This window comes from Tachypleus tridentatus, chromosome 10 (genome assembly GCF_004210375.1).
Source record: "Tachypleus tridentatus isolate NWPU-2018 chromosome 10, ASM421037v1, whole genome shotgun sequence".
Classification (NCBI taxonomy): Eukaryota; Metazoa; Arthropoda; class Merostomata; order Xiphosura; family Limulidae; genus Tachypleus; species Tachypleus tridentatus.
In genome coordinates, this window is record NC_134834.1 from 40,269,327 (window position 1) to 40,288,194 (window position 18,868).

The 18,868-nt window shown below is 29.1% G+C and overlaps 1 protein-coding gene and 1 long non-coding RNA gene across 4 annotated transcripts in view; one reads left to right on the plus strand and one right to left on the minus strand.

Annotated features, from left to right (window-relative positions):
• The window catches only part of LOC143229118 (uncharacterized), a 48,892-nt gene extending 42,802 nt beyond the window's left edge, over positions 1-6,090 (minus strand). For both annotated transcript variants that reach the window (XR_013015673.1, XR_013015674.1), the window contains exon 1: positions 5,945-6,090. This is a non-coding gene — a long non-coding RNA (uncharacterized LOC143229118). The remainder of the gene's footprint in view (positions 1-5,944) is intronic.
• Positions 1-18,868, plus strand: part of LOC143229117 (prominin-1-like) — a 129,368-nt gene that overhangs the window by 100,989 nt on the left and 9,511 nt on the right. For both annotated transcript variants that reach the window (XM_076460964.1, XM_076460965.1), the window contains exons 19-25: positions 2,249-2,302; positions 3,754-3,834; positions 5,530-5,598; positions 9,324-9,413; positions 14,059-14,177; positions 14,856-14,891; positions 18,456-18,488. In XM_076460964.1, the coding sequence (XP_076317079.1) occupies positions 2,249-2,302; positions 3,754-3,834; positions 5,530-5,598; positions 9,324-9,413; positions 14,059-14,177; positions 14,856-14,891; positions 18,456-18,488 (482 nt within the window). The remainder of the gene's footprint in view (positions 1-2,248; positions 2,303-3,753; positions 3,835-5,529; positions 5,599-9,323; positions 9,414-14,058; positions 14,178-14,855; positions 14,892-18,455; positions 18,489-18,868) is intronic.

Sequence of the window (18,868 nt, forward strand, 5' to 3'; positions counted from 1 at the left end):
CCTTTTATTGTGATAGATGTTGTGGTACAGAAGTAATGATCTTTTAACATTTTATTGTGATAGATGTCGTGGTACAGAGGTAATGATCTAACTTATATCCTTTTATTATGATAGATGTCGTGGTAGAGATGTTATGATATTGCTTATTACGTTTTATTGTGATAGATGTGGTGGTACACTAGTTATGATCTTACTTATAACCTTTTATTGTGGTAGATGTCATGGTATAGATGTTATGATCTTACGTATTACCTTTAATTGCTTTAGATATGATACAGAAGTAGTAACCTTACTTATTATCTTTTATAGTGATTGATGTCGTGGTACAGAAGTAATGATCTTACGTATAACCTTTTATTGTGATAGATGTCGTGATACAGATGTTATCATCTTACCTAAAACCTCTTATTGTGATAAATTTCGTAGTACAGATGTTATGATCTAACTTATAACCTTTTATTGTGATAAATGTGGTACAGAGAGTAGGTAATAATCTTATTTATTACCTTTTATTCTGATAGATGTGGTACAAAAGTAATGACCTTGCTTATAACCTCTTATTGTGATAGATGTGGTAGAGATGTTATGATCTTACTTATAAAGTTTTATTGCATTCTTGAAATTCACTTTTCCTTGTTATGTGCATAAATTTTATTTAGATTGTACGAATTCCTATTAGTAAAAGTCTCATACCGATGTGTTAACCCATCAAAGTGCTATTTCTTATTGAGCCATAACATTAACTAAGATCTGCAAACAATATTAAAATATAGTTTTCATACATTCCGTTTCATCTTAACTTTATTTGCTGATTTATATGTTATAATTAAAGACTTAACTTTCATGAAGTTCTTTTCACTGCTTACAACACGCTTAACTGCTTGTTACACTTTCACAGATACCCTTGTATTTTGTATACCATTGTACACCATTTTCGTTATTATTACAATGTTACATTTCATGAAATTTGACTGTTACACTTTGAGAGAAACTATTATACAGGGTGTTCGGAAAGTCACTGTGCACTTGTATATTTATTAACAGACATGTTTCAATATAGAACACAAGAGTAAATATGAATGACAATTATAAATAATATTGAAAGTGACCCCCCATTGGCATCAATACAGGCCTGGATCCTTCTTATTTTGTTTCTAAACACCGCTATCAGTTGCTGGCTTGAAATAGACTGAATAAAATATGATTACAAAACTGCACAGTGAGTTTCCGAACACCCTATACTATAATATTATAACATCTTCATTACACAGTCAACTTGCCTAGAAATTCTTGCATTATTTACTGTATGACGTTTCAGAGAAATTCTTGTACTGTATCCAACGTTATATTATTTGCATTATTATTAGAGGTTTAGTTTTCAGGTACCATCTGCACTATTTACAACATAACACCACACACATACTTCCATCTTTAATAATAAACTAGAATTTCAAGTTCCTAATTTCCTGATATTCATTACACATGGCAAGTATTGCACAATGTACATTGTGATGTTCAATACAGGCATAAGGAGAGTGAGGTAATTTTGTGATATTCTTTAAATATGGTAAGTGTTACATAATACGTTTGTGTTCGGTACAGGACTAAGTTTTTATGTCGTTTATTGATCGCGTTTGATGTAGCAAGTATTATACCATACAATTAATGTGTTCAACACTGAACTAAGGTTCCCGGTAATGTTATCAGCATTAGTTAACTTCTAAGGATAAGCAAGCAGTGTAGTTGGAGTTAGCAGTCTAAGTGTTATAAAACTACTTGTATATATTTCTGTATTTGAGAGATCTGTCTGAAATAATTATAACATGAACATTGCAGGAATATACGTATAACTTATTAAACGATGATAAGTTATTTAAATAAGTCACTTAATGGTAATGTTTAACAATTTTCATCGTATTTTCAGGCCACGTACAACGCGGACTTGTTGAATTCTACCCCCCTTAATTGTGTCTTCTTCATTCACATTTGAAAGAATTTAGAATTAGCTCACAATTATGCCTCTGGTCGCTTGGTACAAATTAATTATAATAACTGGTTTATTGTTTTTTTGTCGAACGCATCATTTTGGCTTTTTTATGAAACGTGTCTGCTCATGTTGACGACAAACAAGAAAAGAGGTATATGAGATGTAAAGACATTAAAATATAGCAGTTTTAATTCAACTGTTTGTCATAAACGAAAACATGGCTTAGTTTTATATTACCAAGTTATTATTTATTTATTTCAGGACGAACTTCTAGAACTTGTTGAAATACTTGAAAAACAAAGTGTGTATCTACAGGTAATTTTTTATTTAAGTTGACTGTCTGATAAATATTTTGTATGTGTTTGTTTGTATAAAATAAAAATGTTATTTTATTGTTTATTTCTCACTACACGTTATAATTTATATTAAAGGGTTCATTAGTTGAAATAAACCAACCAAATATTTATTTAAGCATTATACACACATTTTTACGCATTCCGTATACAAGTTCTAACAAATATGTTCTAAATACTTCTTTATTTAAGTAATGATTAATTACAGGTAAAACTTAATTTATTTGTGCTTCACATCGGTAAAGATTTACAACAAGTGTTCCACGTCGATAAGAATTAATAATTAACAAATGATTCACGCTTGTGAGGATTGATAACAAGTGTTTCACATTAATTTCGTGTGCGATGGTTGTTTACTATTGTAAAAGGCATGTAAAGAAATATCAGAATAGTAAGGGTGAATATGACATTCTCTGAGATATCTTAAATAAATATCAAATTCAAATATCTATTCTAAAGTTGTTATGTGCAATAAATGTTGCACAAGGAGCTAAGATATTGTTTGCTATTATATCACAATTACTTGAAAAACGTTTTTTTTAAAGATACATATAGTAATACCATTCACCAGTAATGAACTAGGAGGAAAACTTCAAACCAGCTGTTAAAACTTTTAATGTATGGTGTTACGTTATCGTGTTTCATATGTTTATTTGTTATTTTAATAAATGTAAATTGATATAGTGAAGATATAGTTAAAAGAGAATCCGTACCCACAGCTGACAAAAACAACAACATTGTAGGACTTCTTGGAAGTTTCTTTTTTGTTGTGAACTTACACATTTATGAAACTTGTTTTTATTATAATTATAAACATATTCAATAGAACCTTGTTGACACTGGTACTGAATGAGTGGGTAAACTTAACACTAGGATACATATTTTATAGTGTTCCCTTCAGTGGTTAAGCCGTTAATCTGCAAGCTTACAATGTCAAAACCGGGTTTCAATTCTTTTGGTGGACAGAACACAGATAGTCCATTGTGTGGCTTTGTGTGTGAGAACAACTTGACGTAATTTTATAATGATTATTAAAACTCCATAAATAGTCAATGTTCTGTGATACAAATAAGTACAGTTAATGCTTTAATTAACTTAAAGGTTTAGTACTTGAAAACGAGCGCTGAACACTTCACTGATTTTAAAGATTCGTTACCGACGTAGGTTCCTACGAAGAAAAATGCTAATTCTGCTGTTTTTACCCTAACTATTTCTCATGCCATAAAGAAAAACAATAGTTTCTGTTAACACGAGCAAGGCTACGATTATGTCTACATTTTTAATTTCCAGAGATTTAAGACATAATTTGAACGTAAATAAATAGCTGTGTTTCATAATTTAGTCTTCAATACTTATGGTCTAGGAAATGAATTAACACTAGCTATAAGACTGATGTTTTCTACGTTTCTTTAGGAAACCATTAATGAAATGAATGAACTTATGAAGAAACAGAAAGTAAACTTGAATAACAATTTGATTAATTCTGCAGAAAAGGTGAGATATAGTTGAAAATGATGCTTACGTTAGGTGTATATATATTTTAAATCATTGTTTGTCTCTTGTGTTTCTTAAGGTAAGATATAACTATATTAAAACAAGAAACTCCTCCATGTTTTACTACTACTACATTCAATAATTGTTAACAGTTGAGGACAGCACATGGTTAGTACGTTATGTAGTACATTATTCTGGGAGTATTGGGAGTATGTTGTACGAAGCTTTTACAGTTGTCCATTCATCTTTGTATGTCAAATTCAATGCAGTTTAAAGTTTTGAGATGAACTGTTATTCTTTACTATTGCTTTACGGAATTACATAAATTTTCTGCATAGTGCAAAATGGAAGCGTGAAATACTGGCCTATTTCATGTCTTTTGTAAACCATGGGATACAACTGATATATTTTGTGCTTTTAAATAGTTAAAAGAAAGTTTCTGGAAACTTGGAATATATTATTTTCTTTTTGCTTTGTTTTATTGTGGGAAACAGTTTACTTCAATCTATACAAAAACGTTTAGCGCTCTTATCTTACAAAATGCCTAATATACTGTATCTTACTGTGATGGTTTTGTTATGTACCCTAATAAGTAGTTATGAATAATCTGAGTTAACTTTTCTAGCTCCTGCTGAATTTTGAGTATGTATATATCTTAACTTAGCTGATTGTTATACTATTATCTTTAACATTTCTACCAAAAACTGTCTTGGCCCAGCAAAGAAAGGTTATTATCATTCATTTCTGAATAAAGTATACTGCTTTGCCATCCTAATCTAAATATAAGCACTATTAATAAGAAGATAATATCGATATTCTTTAATATTCTCAAATCAAACAATAATTTTCTGAGGAAAATTAACGAATTATCATGATGAATATTACTAAACCAAACTTGCAAGTGATTATTAACCTAACGGATGATGAATACAACGCTTGTGGATCTTTTTATAATTCTTCTTTTATAGTGATTCATAAGCTATTGATTAAAGTACATTAGAATCAAATTATGAAATATTAGTTCTTAACCTATATAACCATACCTTATAATAAAATTTATTGGAAGTTTTCGGTGTTAAAATGCAGTTGAGATTTGGCTGAAAATTTAGTAATATACAAAATTTAATATTTAGTTATCAACTATTTTATTGTTTTGAAGCTTTAGGTAACTTTATTCATTATTATTAAAATATAGATATCATCTCATGATTTTCATAAAAATATAATCTGTGGCAAAGGAAGCGAGGACATGGACACCTAGCTTTCAGTCTGTCCAAGCAAAAACGATGAAATCCAGGAAAATCACTCTTGGGAAGAGCAGGAGAATGCAAAACATTTAATCCGAAACCCAAAAGCTTCCAGAGCCTTAAAGCTAGTGTGTCTGTGGTTTACATTTCCTCGCTTTCCTCGGTCAAATAAACGTCAAGCTCCATCACTTTGCTTCCTACATATCTCTGGCAGGGTCAGGATTTCATTTACATAAAGATTTAAATCAATGTATTTTATTGTTATGAAAATGTAAGTGTCAGTATTTTATTGTTATAAAAATGTACGTGTCAGTATTTTAATGTTATAAAAATGTAAGTGTCAGTATTTTAATGTTATAAAAATATAAGTGTCAGTATTTTAATGTTATAAAAGTTTAATTATCAGAATTTCAGTGAAACGTTTCACTTGTTATTTTTCTATTTTAAGGAAACGAGGCGATTCATACATAAACTTTTGGATAAAGGAAACCAGTACGTTAACTCAACACTCACTGCGGTAACTCAAACTGATTTTATTTTTTTCTTTTGTTCGAAAAAATAATTTCATCAGAGAGCAGTAGATTGACTAAGAAAACGTAACTGTTCTATATTGTAAAACTCAAAATAAGATCATATTTGCAACGTTTCTAATTTTGCAGTTGCGAGAAAGCATCATTTGCTTGCTTATGTCTGAAAACTGGTCAAGCTCGATAAACTTTATCAGTAAATCTACAGAGACGGTCGACGAGACGTCGTTTCGTCTTCCTTTCCAACGAGACTGTGTCACCCACCTCAATCTCTTTTTCGCCACTATATATATTTTACACGGTTACGTGTTTATAAATACTATATAAAAATCTTACCATTTCCAAGATATGTATCACGCGCAGTTGTAGTTCAAATTGTTCCCTACCAAAACGACACTTTCCTTGCCTTGAAATATGGATAAATAATGTCACATTGGCAAACAACACTCTGCATTCTTGTAGCTTCACTGTGTGGAGGTGATGCTGGGTCAGAAAGTCCCTATACCAGGGTTCACTGACTTTCCGCAACGTGTCGCACTTGTAGCGGAATCGGTTTATTGATAACATAGGAATAAATTGTTATCTCTAAGATTGTTACACGCACTAAAACATGCTGAACCGAACTGTGCTATCAACAAATAATTTACTCATATAAAGAAGACAACTGCGAAACGTATGATTTAGGGAAAATTCGAAATCATTTTTCCGTCTATGATTTATAGGTAGTAAATGTTATGTTCTAGCTGTATGCTTGATAGTAGAATACCGATTCTGGAAGTACAGGGTCTGCACCTCATCTTTGCTTACACGCCTGCCTCAAAACAGTTTGCTTCTAGGAATAGCGATGTCTCCGAACTAACAGCGCTAGAAATTGGGTTTCGATATCCGTGGTGGACAGAGCACAGATAACCCATTGTTCAGCTTTTGTGCTTAAATACGAACACACGAAACAAGTTTACCAGTACAAACATACTGTAAAAATATTTTATCTATTCCAGTTTTGTGATGTTTATTTTTCTGTAATTGTGTCATGTGTCGTTGAACCAAAAACCATTCCAATTAAAAAGAAAAGCTGAGTGGCTCAGTATCTAGCGTGCCGGAATGTAGTTCTGCGGTTCCAGCATTCGCGTTCCGATATAACACACTGTATACTTTTATTATACAGTGGATAATATTTTACTATTTGAACTGATTATACCAGAGATAAAACTAAGAACTTTCATAACTCAGCCTTCAACTACCTTATAATATATCTGCCGAATACAATAGAACACTATAGGTGGTTAAAGCATACATAAATATACAAAGCTCTTCTTCTCACCGCCAAGAAGAAATTACTCGCTTTTTTTCAAAGGCCCGGCATGGCCAGGTGGGTTAAGGCGTTCGACTCGTAATCTGAGGGTCGGGGGTTCGAATCTCCGTCGTACTAAATACGCTCGCCCTTCTAGCCGTGAGGGTCGTTATAAAGTGACGGTCACTCCCGCTATTTGTTGGTAAAAGAGTAGCCCAAGAGTTGGCAGTGGGTGTTTATGACTAGCTAACTGCCTTCTCTCTAGTCTTACCCTGCTAAACTGGGTACGGCTAGAGCAGATAGCTCTCGTGTAGCTTTGCGCGAAATAAAAAAAAAAAACAGGCTTTCTTCAAGTCACCCATGGTTATTGCTCATCGTATTTTAATGTCACTCGTTTTTGCTGATTATCCACACTGATCATCATGATGTACAGCATTCTTAGTGTGTGATATAAACCTTCATAAAACATAGCAAATCACTCTTTACTTTATTAAGTATACTTTAAATAGATTTCTGCCACATGGTCTTCTTCGCCCCTTTCATGAGGTTAGGGAAATAAATACCATGTTATCCAGACATTCCTATCTCGTAGTTAATTTACATTTGAACTCTTTCGTCGTTAGTGAGATTAGAAATCACAGCTTTGTATGACATGTTTTCACACTAAGACCTAAACATTTTCGTTCAGTTTTATGAATTTAATCTTTATACGCTGCTACGTTCATTCAGTTTTAAAATTTTTTAACATGATATACTGTTACACTAAGATCTAAATCCTTATATTTAGTTTTAATTTGTTGACGTAATATATTATGATATTAACACTTTGGCTCCTGCCTTATGATATTCTGGTGCCACATCCATAAAAATGTGAAACGGTCATCACAATATCCTGGAATCAAATCCCACAAAGAGTGTTTACATTTGCAAGGTCCCCCGCTGGTACAGCGGTAAGTCTACTGAATTACAACGCTAAAATAAGGGGATCGATTCCCCTCGGTGGATCCAGCAAATAACCCGATGTGACTTTGCTATAAGAAAATACAATACATTTGCAATATTATGATCTGTGAACCAACGGAGGGTTATGGGGCATATTACTAATAGCGCCATATGACCTTCCGGTGTGTCACAGGACAACCAATGTGTCAAGGACTCATCACTGTCATTCAGGTTAGAAAAAAAAGTTAAAATTACACACTATGACACTAAGACCTGAATACGTTTATCAGTTGTAAGTGTTTATCATCATTTACTACACTACAGCCCCCCGCTAGTACACCGGTAAGTCTATGGATTTACAACGCTAAAATTAGGGGCTCGTTTCCTATCGGTGGGTTCAGCAGATAGCCTGATGTGGCTTTGCTATAAAAAAAACAAACACACTACCACTACAAATCGTCCTGAAAGCTGTCATTTAGGTTTCAGAAGGTTTAGCATTACATACTATCACACTAAAGAGTTGAATACTTTTATTCAAGTACATATAAAATCAGACTTGGACCTAAAACTCTTATTAAGTTTTATTATGTTATCATATTTAGTACTACACTAATATAAGAAAACTTTACTCACCGTACGACAGAATTATTTCATTCCATTTTAATTATTTTATCATTTTATGTGTATGTGTGTGTGTGTGTGTATATATATACATATTATAACCAGAAAATATTCAAACCATAAACCAAAACACATTAATATGAAATTTAAAAAGAAAATTTATTTACACTGCACTTTAAAAAAAAAAAAAAAGGGATTCTATGGTACAAGCTACAACGTGGGATTATAAAATGTATCGTAGGTTTTGGAGGTAACAGCAGAATAGGACTTACATTGTGGTGGGGATACACTGTCTATCAGTCTTAACCTCCAATTAACTAGTCTCACATAAGAAGATTAGAAATTTGTAGAGAGAGAGATGTGGGTGCTCAAGCAATGTGGGTCCTATTTCCGCAGCCACCTCAAAATCTACGATACATTTTATAATCTCATGTTCTAGCTTGTACCATAGGATCCCTTTTAAAAAAATGTGCAGCGTAATTAAACTTTTTTAAATTTCATGTTAATGTGTTTTGTTTTATGGTTTGAATATTTTATGGTTATAATATAGTTAATCAGAGATTGGGATCTGCTGTTTTTAACGCAGTCCTTCCTCATGCTTTTGTTTATTCATTTAACTTCATTTAGATATCAATTATTTAATTCCTGCTACGGCGTGAACACTTTCATCCATGTGTTTCATCTGTAATTATACTAATATGATGTGTAATGTATTAGATTATGATCTGGACGTTTTCAGTCAGTTTAAAAAATTTAACATAATATAATATTATGATATAGACGCTTTTACCTAACAATTACATAAATACTTCTTTTCAATTCCAAAAAAAACTGATTAATACTGCTTTCTTTTTGTAATAGGTTAACTTTGCGGTCGGAAAATGCGGAATCGTGTGGAATATTTTTGACTCTGTTCGAATAGTTTTGTGTAAACACTATCTAGAGCCCGTGGTAAGTGTTCGAATATTTTTCGTGTATTATCTATTTATCATAAAACATGTTGTAAGTGTTCGGATTTTCTGCGTGTTTAATCTCGCTATCAAAGATACAGTGGTAGGTATTTCAACAGCCACAGAGTCCGTGGTAAGTGCTTCTTTCTCATACTAGTGTAATGCAGAGCTAGCCTAGTAAGTGTTTCACCTATGTAGCAAAGATCTAAGTTAAGCTTGTGATAAGTGTATTTTCTTCGGCATAAGAAACACAATGTTTCCCATGAGTCTATTTTCTACATATGTAACACCGAACTAACTGGTCTCTTCAATAAGTACTCCAAACAACCATCTTTGTAACAAAGAGCTCATCATTGTTCTATTCATTACCAAATATCGCCATAATATTAGGGTCAATACCTCTTTGGAGTGAGTTTTACGTAATAATAATTTTAAGCCTGCTATACACAACATCTCTGCATTGTTTTGGACTTCCATTTGATGCAAAGCTAAAGCTAATGGAAATATTGTTTGGGATTTTAGTCAATATGGTATATTGTATTATGAAACATGAGGTGCTGGAGCTGGATATTTTACAGAAATTAAAGACTAAAACTTTGTTTAAATTATTCATTGACCACTGTGAATAGGGTGGGAAATTATGTAGTAAATAAATGTATGGAGAGAGTGAACGTTTTGCAGAGAATCCATACAGTTTTTTGTGACTCGTTGGATTCGCTGTTTTTTGTTTGTTTTGTTATTGTTTTTTGTTTTTTTTTTGCTTTTTAAGGCAGAAAAACAAATTTACTCACTGCTAACTTATGTGTAGGAATGTATGTATATTTTATCAATTAAGTGTCCAGTAGAAACACAAAATATGGTTGTGTTTCTCTGTGTTGAAAATATAGTTATATTTTGTGTGTCTTTTAAACAAGATACTAAATTGATTCAATATGTTAAGTTACATGAACACTATTAAACAGTATCACAAAACTGTGTTGTGTTTTCTTCCGTCTTTAGTTTTTTTCTACTGGACATATAAGACACTAACTTGAATAACAATAGAATGAATCATTTAACTTCAAGTTTCTAATTAGGCAGTATTATTTTTATTCCTCATGTAATAGTAGAATCGGCAAATCACTGTTATAAAAGAAACAATTATTTATCATACGTACCCAGAAAAAGACAAAATGGACAACAAAACGGTTTTATTTGTTATGTATAAATATTCCAGTAAAAAATAAGTGTCATATAGAATTGAGTAGTCACTAAATGATACTATGGCCTCCTTCTGTTTTTTATGAAAAACATGTCTGAGCGTATGATGTTTGGTACCAACTTATTCTCACAATTTCCTTGAATGTAATTAAACCACAATATGTTTGAACTTGTCTTCCAACTCATCGTGAAGATAGCAGAGAAGGCTTTCAGAAAATATTATCTTTTTCTCCTCTTGTGTTGAAGTGGCATGACTTAACAAATAAGGCTACATAGGCTGACTATAAACGATAGTACAATGCTGTACTACTAATTCACTGTTCTAAAAACAATGTGTATATTTACTTCTTGAGTTCATAATAAATAACTACTAATGAGGAATGTAACATTAGGACTAATACAGGTCAGTCACCACATAAATATGCTGGAATGCTTGTACTTTAAGTAACCCTGATGAATCATCTTCTGTTAATTATTGCTCTGATGATAAAGTATCGTCCAACATCCTCCCATAGTTTGATCAACTTTGGATAGAAAGTAGTGTCCAAACTCTTCCTGTAACTGGATTAACTTTCAAAATAATATTCAAAGTTCTTTCATAGTTTCATCAACATGAATCTCTTTCATACTTTGATCAGTTTAATAAACTTTGAAGATAAAATAGTGTCCAAACTACTCTCATAGTTTAATGAGCAGCTCAATAATGAAGGGAACATGTAAAAAACCTTTGGATAATTGTATTAGCGTATACTGCGGGGTTTATTCAATATTCTGATGCATTAATCCTTAAGAGCTAAACGATCATGCTCACAATGCCTATCAGGCATTAAAGAAAAAAAGATTTCCATATTGACTTCAGATGTTTTAATGATAAAACTTGGAAGATCAATAATCAGTTAATGGTTAAACCTCTATTGATGATTTACACATAGAATGTTGTCCGTACTATGATATTTACTAAAACAGTCTTCATGCAATCAATGTAACTTTATCTGGATTAGGTACTTATGCAGCTTGTATATGGAATATTTCCTGCAACCACACGGTTGAAAAATGTTAGGAGAAATATTTTACCAGATAGATTAACTGTTGACAGTCAAGTGTATAATGAGGTATTTAAAGTTTATATATAGTTTTGTTTGCACAACGAAGCTTATCTAGGCCTATATTTCTGACTATTTTTAATGTAGTAAAGTATATTCTGTATCATAAGATGTCAGATACGTCAAAACTTTTTGTGTATTTATGTTATTCTAGACTGGTTCGATATTTTTATATTGATTATCTGCGTGAGTAAAGACACTTCTGAAACGAGAGTATGGATCAGAGTACTTACAGTATCCTAGCCAAATAATACAGATGCATATTTTAACAGGACAAGTATTTATTTGTGACTGTACTTTTAACTGAGTAGTACTAGATTTATTGCACGAGATATTCTAGAGTCCTCGTAACATTTCTCTTTTAGTCTTTATTAGACGTACTATCTTGTTGGACCAAGAATCTTTACTAACTGTTTTTTGAAAATTTGTGTAATTGTTCTGTTACTAAGTCTTCCAGTAATGACGTACAATATATTTATATCTCAACGCGAGCTAAATCTACTTAATATCTGTATAGTTTAAATACGAACTTTAACGATCAAAGATACTCGGTAAAAGCAGGAATCCTTTTCAGCGTTGTATTTCAAACTGCTCTTAATGTATTAAACTATATTCTCTATCGTAAGATGCCACACACTTCAAAGAGTTTTGTCATACTAGACTGAACCTATTGTAGTTACTTTCATTCTTATCTTTTGGATATGAACTTAGAAATTAGTAAAGTTGGATATGAACATACTTAGAAACTAGTAAAGTTGGATATGAACATACTTAGAAACTAGTAAAGTTGGATATGAACATACTTAGAAACTAGTAAAGTTGGATATGAACATACTTAGAAACTAGTAAAGTTGGATATGAACATACTTAGAAACTAGTAAAGTTGGATATGAACATACTTAGAAACTAGTAAAGATATCGTGAAGTTTCTGTAATCTCTGTTACGCTTTTACGAAATAATGTTAAACTCGTTAAAATATATACAGGTTTTCATTCAATTTAAATTTATCATTTGTTGAAGGGAAACGTTGTAGTCCTCAATCTATACTATAGAGGAATTTGTGTACGTGTTTCTATTTGTGACAAACTATCTCCAACTTCCACAATTCTGATCATCATGAAACTTCCAGTGATTTTGTGGTAGGCTCCGGAAGAATCCTCGTATAGTTTACTTTGTTTATTTTTACGAGATAGTTCCACATAATTTCCGGTTTTCTTCTAAGTATTACCTTAGTACCAATATTCTGAACTCTGATAATCATAAATGATCAAGTTTTCTTGGCTATGAACCAAATCTTCAGGATAACTAGAAGTAATGTAAAACGGGATGGATACATCTTTCAGTTGTAGCTCAATATTATAGCTCAGATGAAGGCATTGAGGACTTCTTACAAACTTAGCAAGCGTTCATAACCACCCACCTTTATAATGGTTAAAAATAAACATTAAGAATTCCTCGAAGGCCTTTTTAATCAAACAGGATTTACATAAGTACAATCAACATATGCTAAACAATAAACAATAGCTACAATTATGTTAATGTATTAAAATAACTACACAAGAAATCAACATAAAGATGCCAAGGCTCTGTCAAGGCTCTGTATTAAATGAAAATCAAACTGAAAGCCGAAAACTTTACAAGGCTTGCATATCTTATTTCACATATTTAACAATAATGAAGGGAAACATCTAATATATATCAAAGGTTTTGGCAAGTTTAAAAATATAATATAGATACGAAATATGATAAAACTTAAACTGTATCGTCTCTTAAAGTATAGACATTAAAACTAACATCATAGAAACACTGTGATAAATCTCTCATAGTTGATTTAGTATTGAATCTAAAACCAGTTCAAATAGGTTTTGTTGCTGTTCACTCTGTTTTACGGCATGAGACACCGAGAAGTACAAGTTAGGTAATACGTAGAAAACAGTTACGTGAAGTAACTAGTCAGTAGAGGTGAATTTCTAATATTAGTAGTAAGTGGAAAACTAAAGAAATAAATACTACGGTGGTGCGGAGAAGTTTGTCACTAACAGATAAAAATGTTTGGAGCTAATCTAGAAACACAGGGATTCTATATCTCTTGAATATCTAGGACTTTTTGCAAGTATCTGATAAAATCCATCCTTTAAACAAAACACAAGTTTAAAGGTGGTTCTCACAAAGACAGGTTAAAGGTGACATGAATATTCGTTACAGAAACTAAAGTGTTTGTATTTCACTGTGTATACGTCTTTTACCAATTGTGTTATAACGACAGTAACATCTTTTTTTATCGAGTATTTTTATAGCATTTACATATTTTTGTCAGCTAATAAAAACATTTTCAATTTCAGAATGGATTCTGGTTCGGACTTGGCTGGTGTCTGACATTTTTTATCCCTGCTATAATTATCGCAACAAAACTATCAAAACACTTTCTTCGAATGTCGAAAATCGCTAAATATGAAGGAGGGTAAGAAAATACGTAGTTTCAAATGTTAATCGATGGAGTTTGTTACTGCGTGAGATGACCTATGTAGAAACAATCTTGGAAACTAGTTAAACACAAATATATTCAGTTTTGTGAATCGTGTATCTACACGTGTTCATGCTTTCTGTATCTTCGTATAGTTGTATAGAAACTGAATCACTATCTGCCTCTTCTGTACTGCTAAATTTTAGCAGTTATTTGACACTGTGTAGTTTACAACCCAAACCCATGGTTTAAACATGTTTTGTAATAATACATTAAATGTTGTTTCATCCGTCTGTATTGTACTTCATATGTACAATATGTATGTGAGATCTTACATTATCTTACAGTGTTGTTAGCATCTCTTCTAATCCCCATTTCTTCCTACTCTCTCAAACCTCCCCACCTGACAGTTCTGAACTGAAAAACTGTTAGCCACAGTTGTAGTACATCACTTTCATGACTGTTCACAACAAGCACATAGTTTTAATGTTAACATTTCTCCATGCATGCAACAATTATAAAAAAAATGATAAAAAACTACATGTATTTTAATGTACTAGTAGATTAACCAGGTTAAGTAAAAACAAATCTGTGATTCTGAATAAAAAGATTTATGTCGATCTTATTAAGTTGTAATTTTATTATTCTAACTAAAAATAAATATTTTGTTTTCAGAGTCGAAGCTGGGAATGAACCTTATGCTGTTGAACTGTAAGTAAACTCTGTATTTGTTTATGTTGGTTGTGATATTTACTTTTGTTCATGTTGTTGTTAGGAGGCTGAATGCCTTCAGCGTTATTGCAGATATTGTTAAAACACGATAAAATATAAAGGTTGGAATTTAAAGAAGCTAAAGTTAGCTTCTGCTATTTCTAATTGAACTTCTGACCATAAAGAAGGCAACCTGTGGGCAGAACCTATCGACGACTCTTGGGTTACTCTTTAACAACGAATAATGGGATTAACTATCACATTGTAATACCTCCTGCGGCTATGAAAGCGAGCATTGTAAATGACAGGTTTCTAATCTGCATTCCCTAAATTTCTATTCGAGAGTTTTACCATTAGCGTTCCTAATGCTATTATTATTATCACTAAGTCTGTTTTAACGATTAAGATGAAGACGTCACACTCTCACAGTTTCTCCGAACATTTTTATATTTATATACTATTTCTAATAGGTTAAGGTTATATATATTTAACTTCTCTGTTGTTAATTTTATAACTTGGAATGCGTTTAATCAAAACGTATGGTCTAACTGCAAGCAAATATTTACTAAATCGAACTAAGAAGAACTGTGCTTATGGGACACTTAATTAATTATTAATTGAATATTAGAAGTATCCTTAATTGTACGACTCGCAACTAAAGTTTAATCAAGTTGCACACTCTGACAGTAGATTAAAAATGTTACTTGCATGAAGGTTAATGACCCGGATCTGAAACTACATTATGTTGAAACAGTTTTTTACCAGAACTAATTAAAGTTCTTAAGATGCCATAGGTAAAAGTGCAGCTCGTTTTTTACTGAATAACATGAGTTGAAATACATTAAGAATTAAATCTAGAAATGAAGTCGTTGTTTTTTTAAAGAACAAAATTTGAAACGAAATGAAATAGTTTTTGTGGATTGAACGAATCATAAAAGTTAAATTATAAACATAAAAGTTAAATTATAAACATAAAAGTTAAATTATATACATAAAAGTTAAATTATAAACATAAAAGTTAAATTATAAACATAAAAGTTAAATTATATACATAAAAGTTAAATTATAAACATAAAAGTTAAATTATATACATAAAAGTTAAATTATAAACATAAAAGTTAAATTATAAACATAAAAGTTAAATTATATACATAAAAGTTAAATTATAAACATAAAAGTTAAATTATATACATAAAAGTTAAATTATAAACATAAAAGTTAAATTATAAACATAAAAGTTAAATTATAAACATAAAAGTTAAATTATATACATAAAAGTTAAATTATATACATAAAAGTTAAATTATATACATAAAAGTTAAATTATATACATAAAAGTTAAATTGTATACATAAAAGTTAAATTGTATACATAAAAGTTAAATTATCAACATAAAAGTTAAATTATCAACATAAAAGTTAAATTATATACATAAAAGTTACATTATAAACATAAAAGTTAAATTATAAACATAAAAGTTAAATTATAAACATAAAAAAGTTAAATTATAAACATAAAAGTTAAATTATATACATAAAAGTTAAATTATATATATAAAGTTAAAAGTTAAATTATATAAACATAAAAGTTAAACATAAAAGTTAAATTATATACATAAAAGTTAAATTATAGTTAAACATAAAAGTTAAATTATAAACATAAAAGTTAAATATATAAAAGTTATATAAAAGTTAAATTATAAACATAAAAGTTAAATTATAAACATAAAAGTTAAATTATAAACATAAAAATTAACAACATTATATACATAAAAGTTAAATTATAAACATAAAAGTTAAATTATAAACATAAAAGTTAAATTATAAACATAAAAGTTAAATTATAAACATAAAAGTTAAATTATAAACATAAAAGTTAAATTATATAAAAGTTAAATTATAAACATAAAAGTTAAATTATAAACATAAAAGTTAAATTATATACATAAAAGTTAAATTATAAACATAAAAGTTAAATTATAAACATAAAAGTTAAATTATAAACATAAAAGTTAAATTATAAACATAAAAGTTAAATTATAAACATAAAAGTTAAATTATAAACATAAAAGTTAAATTATAAACATAAAAGTTAAATTATAAACATAAAAGTTAAATATAACATAAAATATACATAAAAGTTAAATTATATACATAAAAGTTAAATTATCAACATAAAAGTTAAATTATAAACATAAAAGTTAAATTATAAACATAAAAGTTAAATTATAAACATAAAAGTTAAATTATAAACATAAAAGTTAAATTATATACATAAAAGTTAAATTATATACATAAAAGTTAAATTATATACATAAAAGTTAAATTATAAACATAAAAGTTAAATTATAAACATAAAAGTTAAATTATAAACATAAAAGTTAAATTATAAACATAAAAGTTAAATTATAAACATAAAAGTTAAATTATATACATAAAAGTTAAATTATAAACATTAAAGTTAAATTATAAACATTAAAGTTAAATTATAAACATAAAAGTTAAATTAAATACATAAAAGTTAAATTATATACATAAAAGTTAAATTATATACATAAAAGTTAAATTATATACATGAAAGTTAAATTATACACATGAAAGTTAAATTATACACATGAAAGTTAAATTATACACATGAAAGTTAAATTATATACATAAAAGTTAAATTATAAACATAAAAGTTAAATTATGAACATAAAAGTTAAATTATATACATAAAAGTTGAATTATAAACATAAAAGTTAAATTATAAACATAAAAGTTAAATTATAAACATAAAAGTTAAATTATATACATAAAAGTTAAATTATATACATAAAAGTTAAATTATATACATAAAAGTTAAATTATATACATAAAAGTTAAATTATATACATAAAAGTTAAATTATATACATAAAAGTTAAATTATAAACATGAAAGTTAAATTATATACATGAAAGTTAAATTATATACATAAAAGTTAAATTATATACATGAAAGTTAAATTATATACATGAAAGTTAAATTATAAACATAAAAGTTAAATTATAAACATCAAAGTTAAATTATAAACATGAAAGTTAAATTATATAGATGAAAGTTAAATTATATACATGAAAGTTAAATTATATACATGAAAGTTAAATTATATACATAAAAGTTAAATTATATACATGAAAGTTAAATTATATACATGAAAGTTAAATTATAAACATGAAAGTTAAATTATAAACATGAAAGTTAAATTATAAACATAAAAGTTAAATTGTAAAGATAAAAGTTAAATTGTAAACATAAAAGTTAAATTGTAAAGATAAAAGTTAAATTGTAAACATAAAAGTTAAATTGTAAACATAAAAATTAAATCAGACACACAATATGAATTTTCAAAAACATGTATTCATCATTTCTAAAAATTGATATTGTTTTGATGGTAATTGTTCTGTACCAATGAAGCTTTCTTAAAATGTTAAATTTCTCGTTATGAACTAATATCCTTAAAAACTTATAAATAGCATATAAAACACATAAAACAACATACTAGATTTACTACAAATGTATTTCTCTTGCCTTTTTTTTCTTAGAGTTGAAGACGAAAAGACTGGCAAAAAGTGGTTGTAAGTATTATCTCAGTGTGTTTATTTTGTGTTTTCGTTAAAGACTGGCGTACGTGACTATGTTCTATAGTTAACTTAAAAATGCAAGTACTCTATTTAATATGTATCGAATTCAATCGTATTTATAAATTTTATATGTGGTGAAATATTCAAAGAAAGTAAATTAAAATGAGGCGCGAATGTTGAAATCCAAACTTTCTCAAGTTTAAATGCACCATTCATTTCTTACAGCCAGTAAGAAGGTAATCAGTTCCAATAGAAAGATAAAATATTTTGTTATCAATCCAACGCTTACAAACCACGATTAGCGATATTATTACGTGAAATCTTTTGCATTTATTTTTCTTTAACCTATTCAACAAGAAACTAATTAAATATGT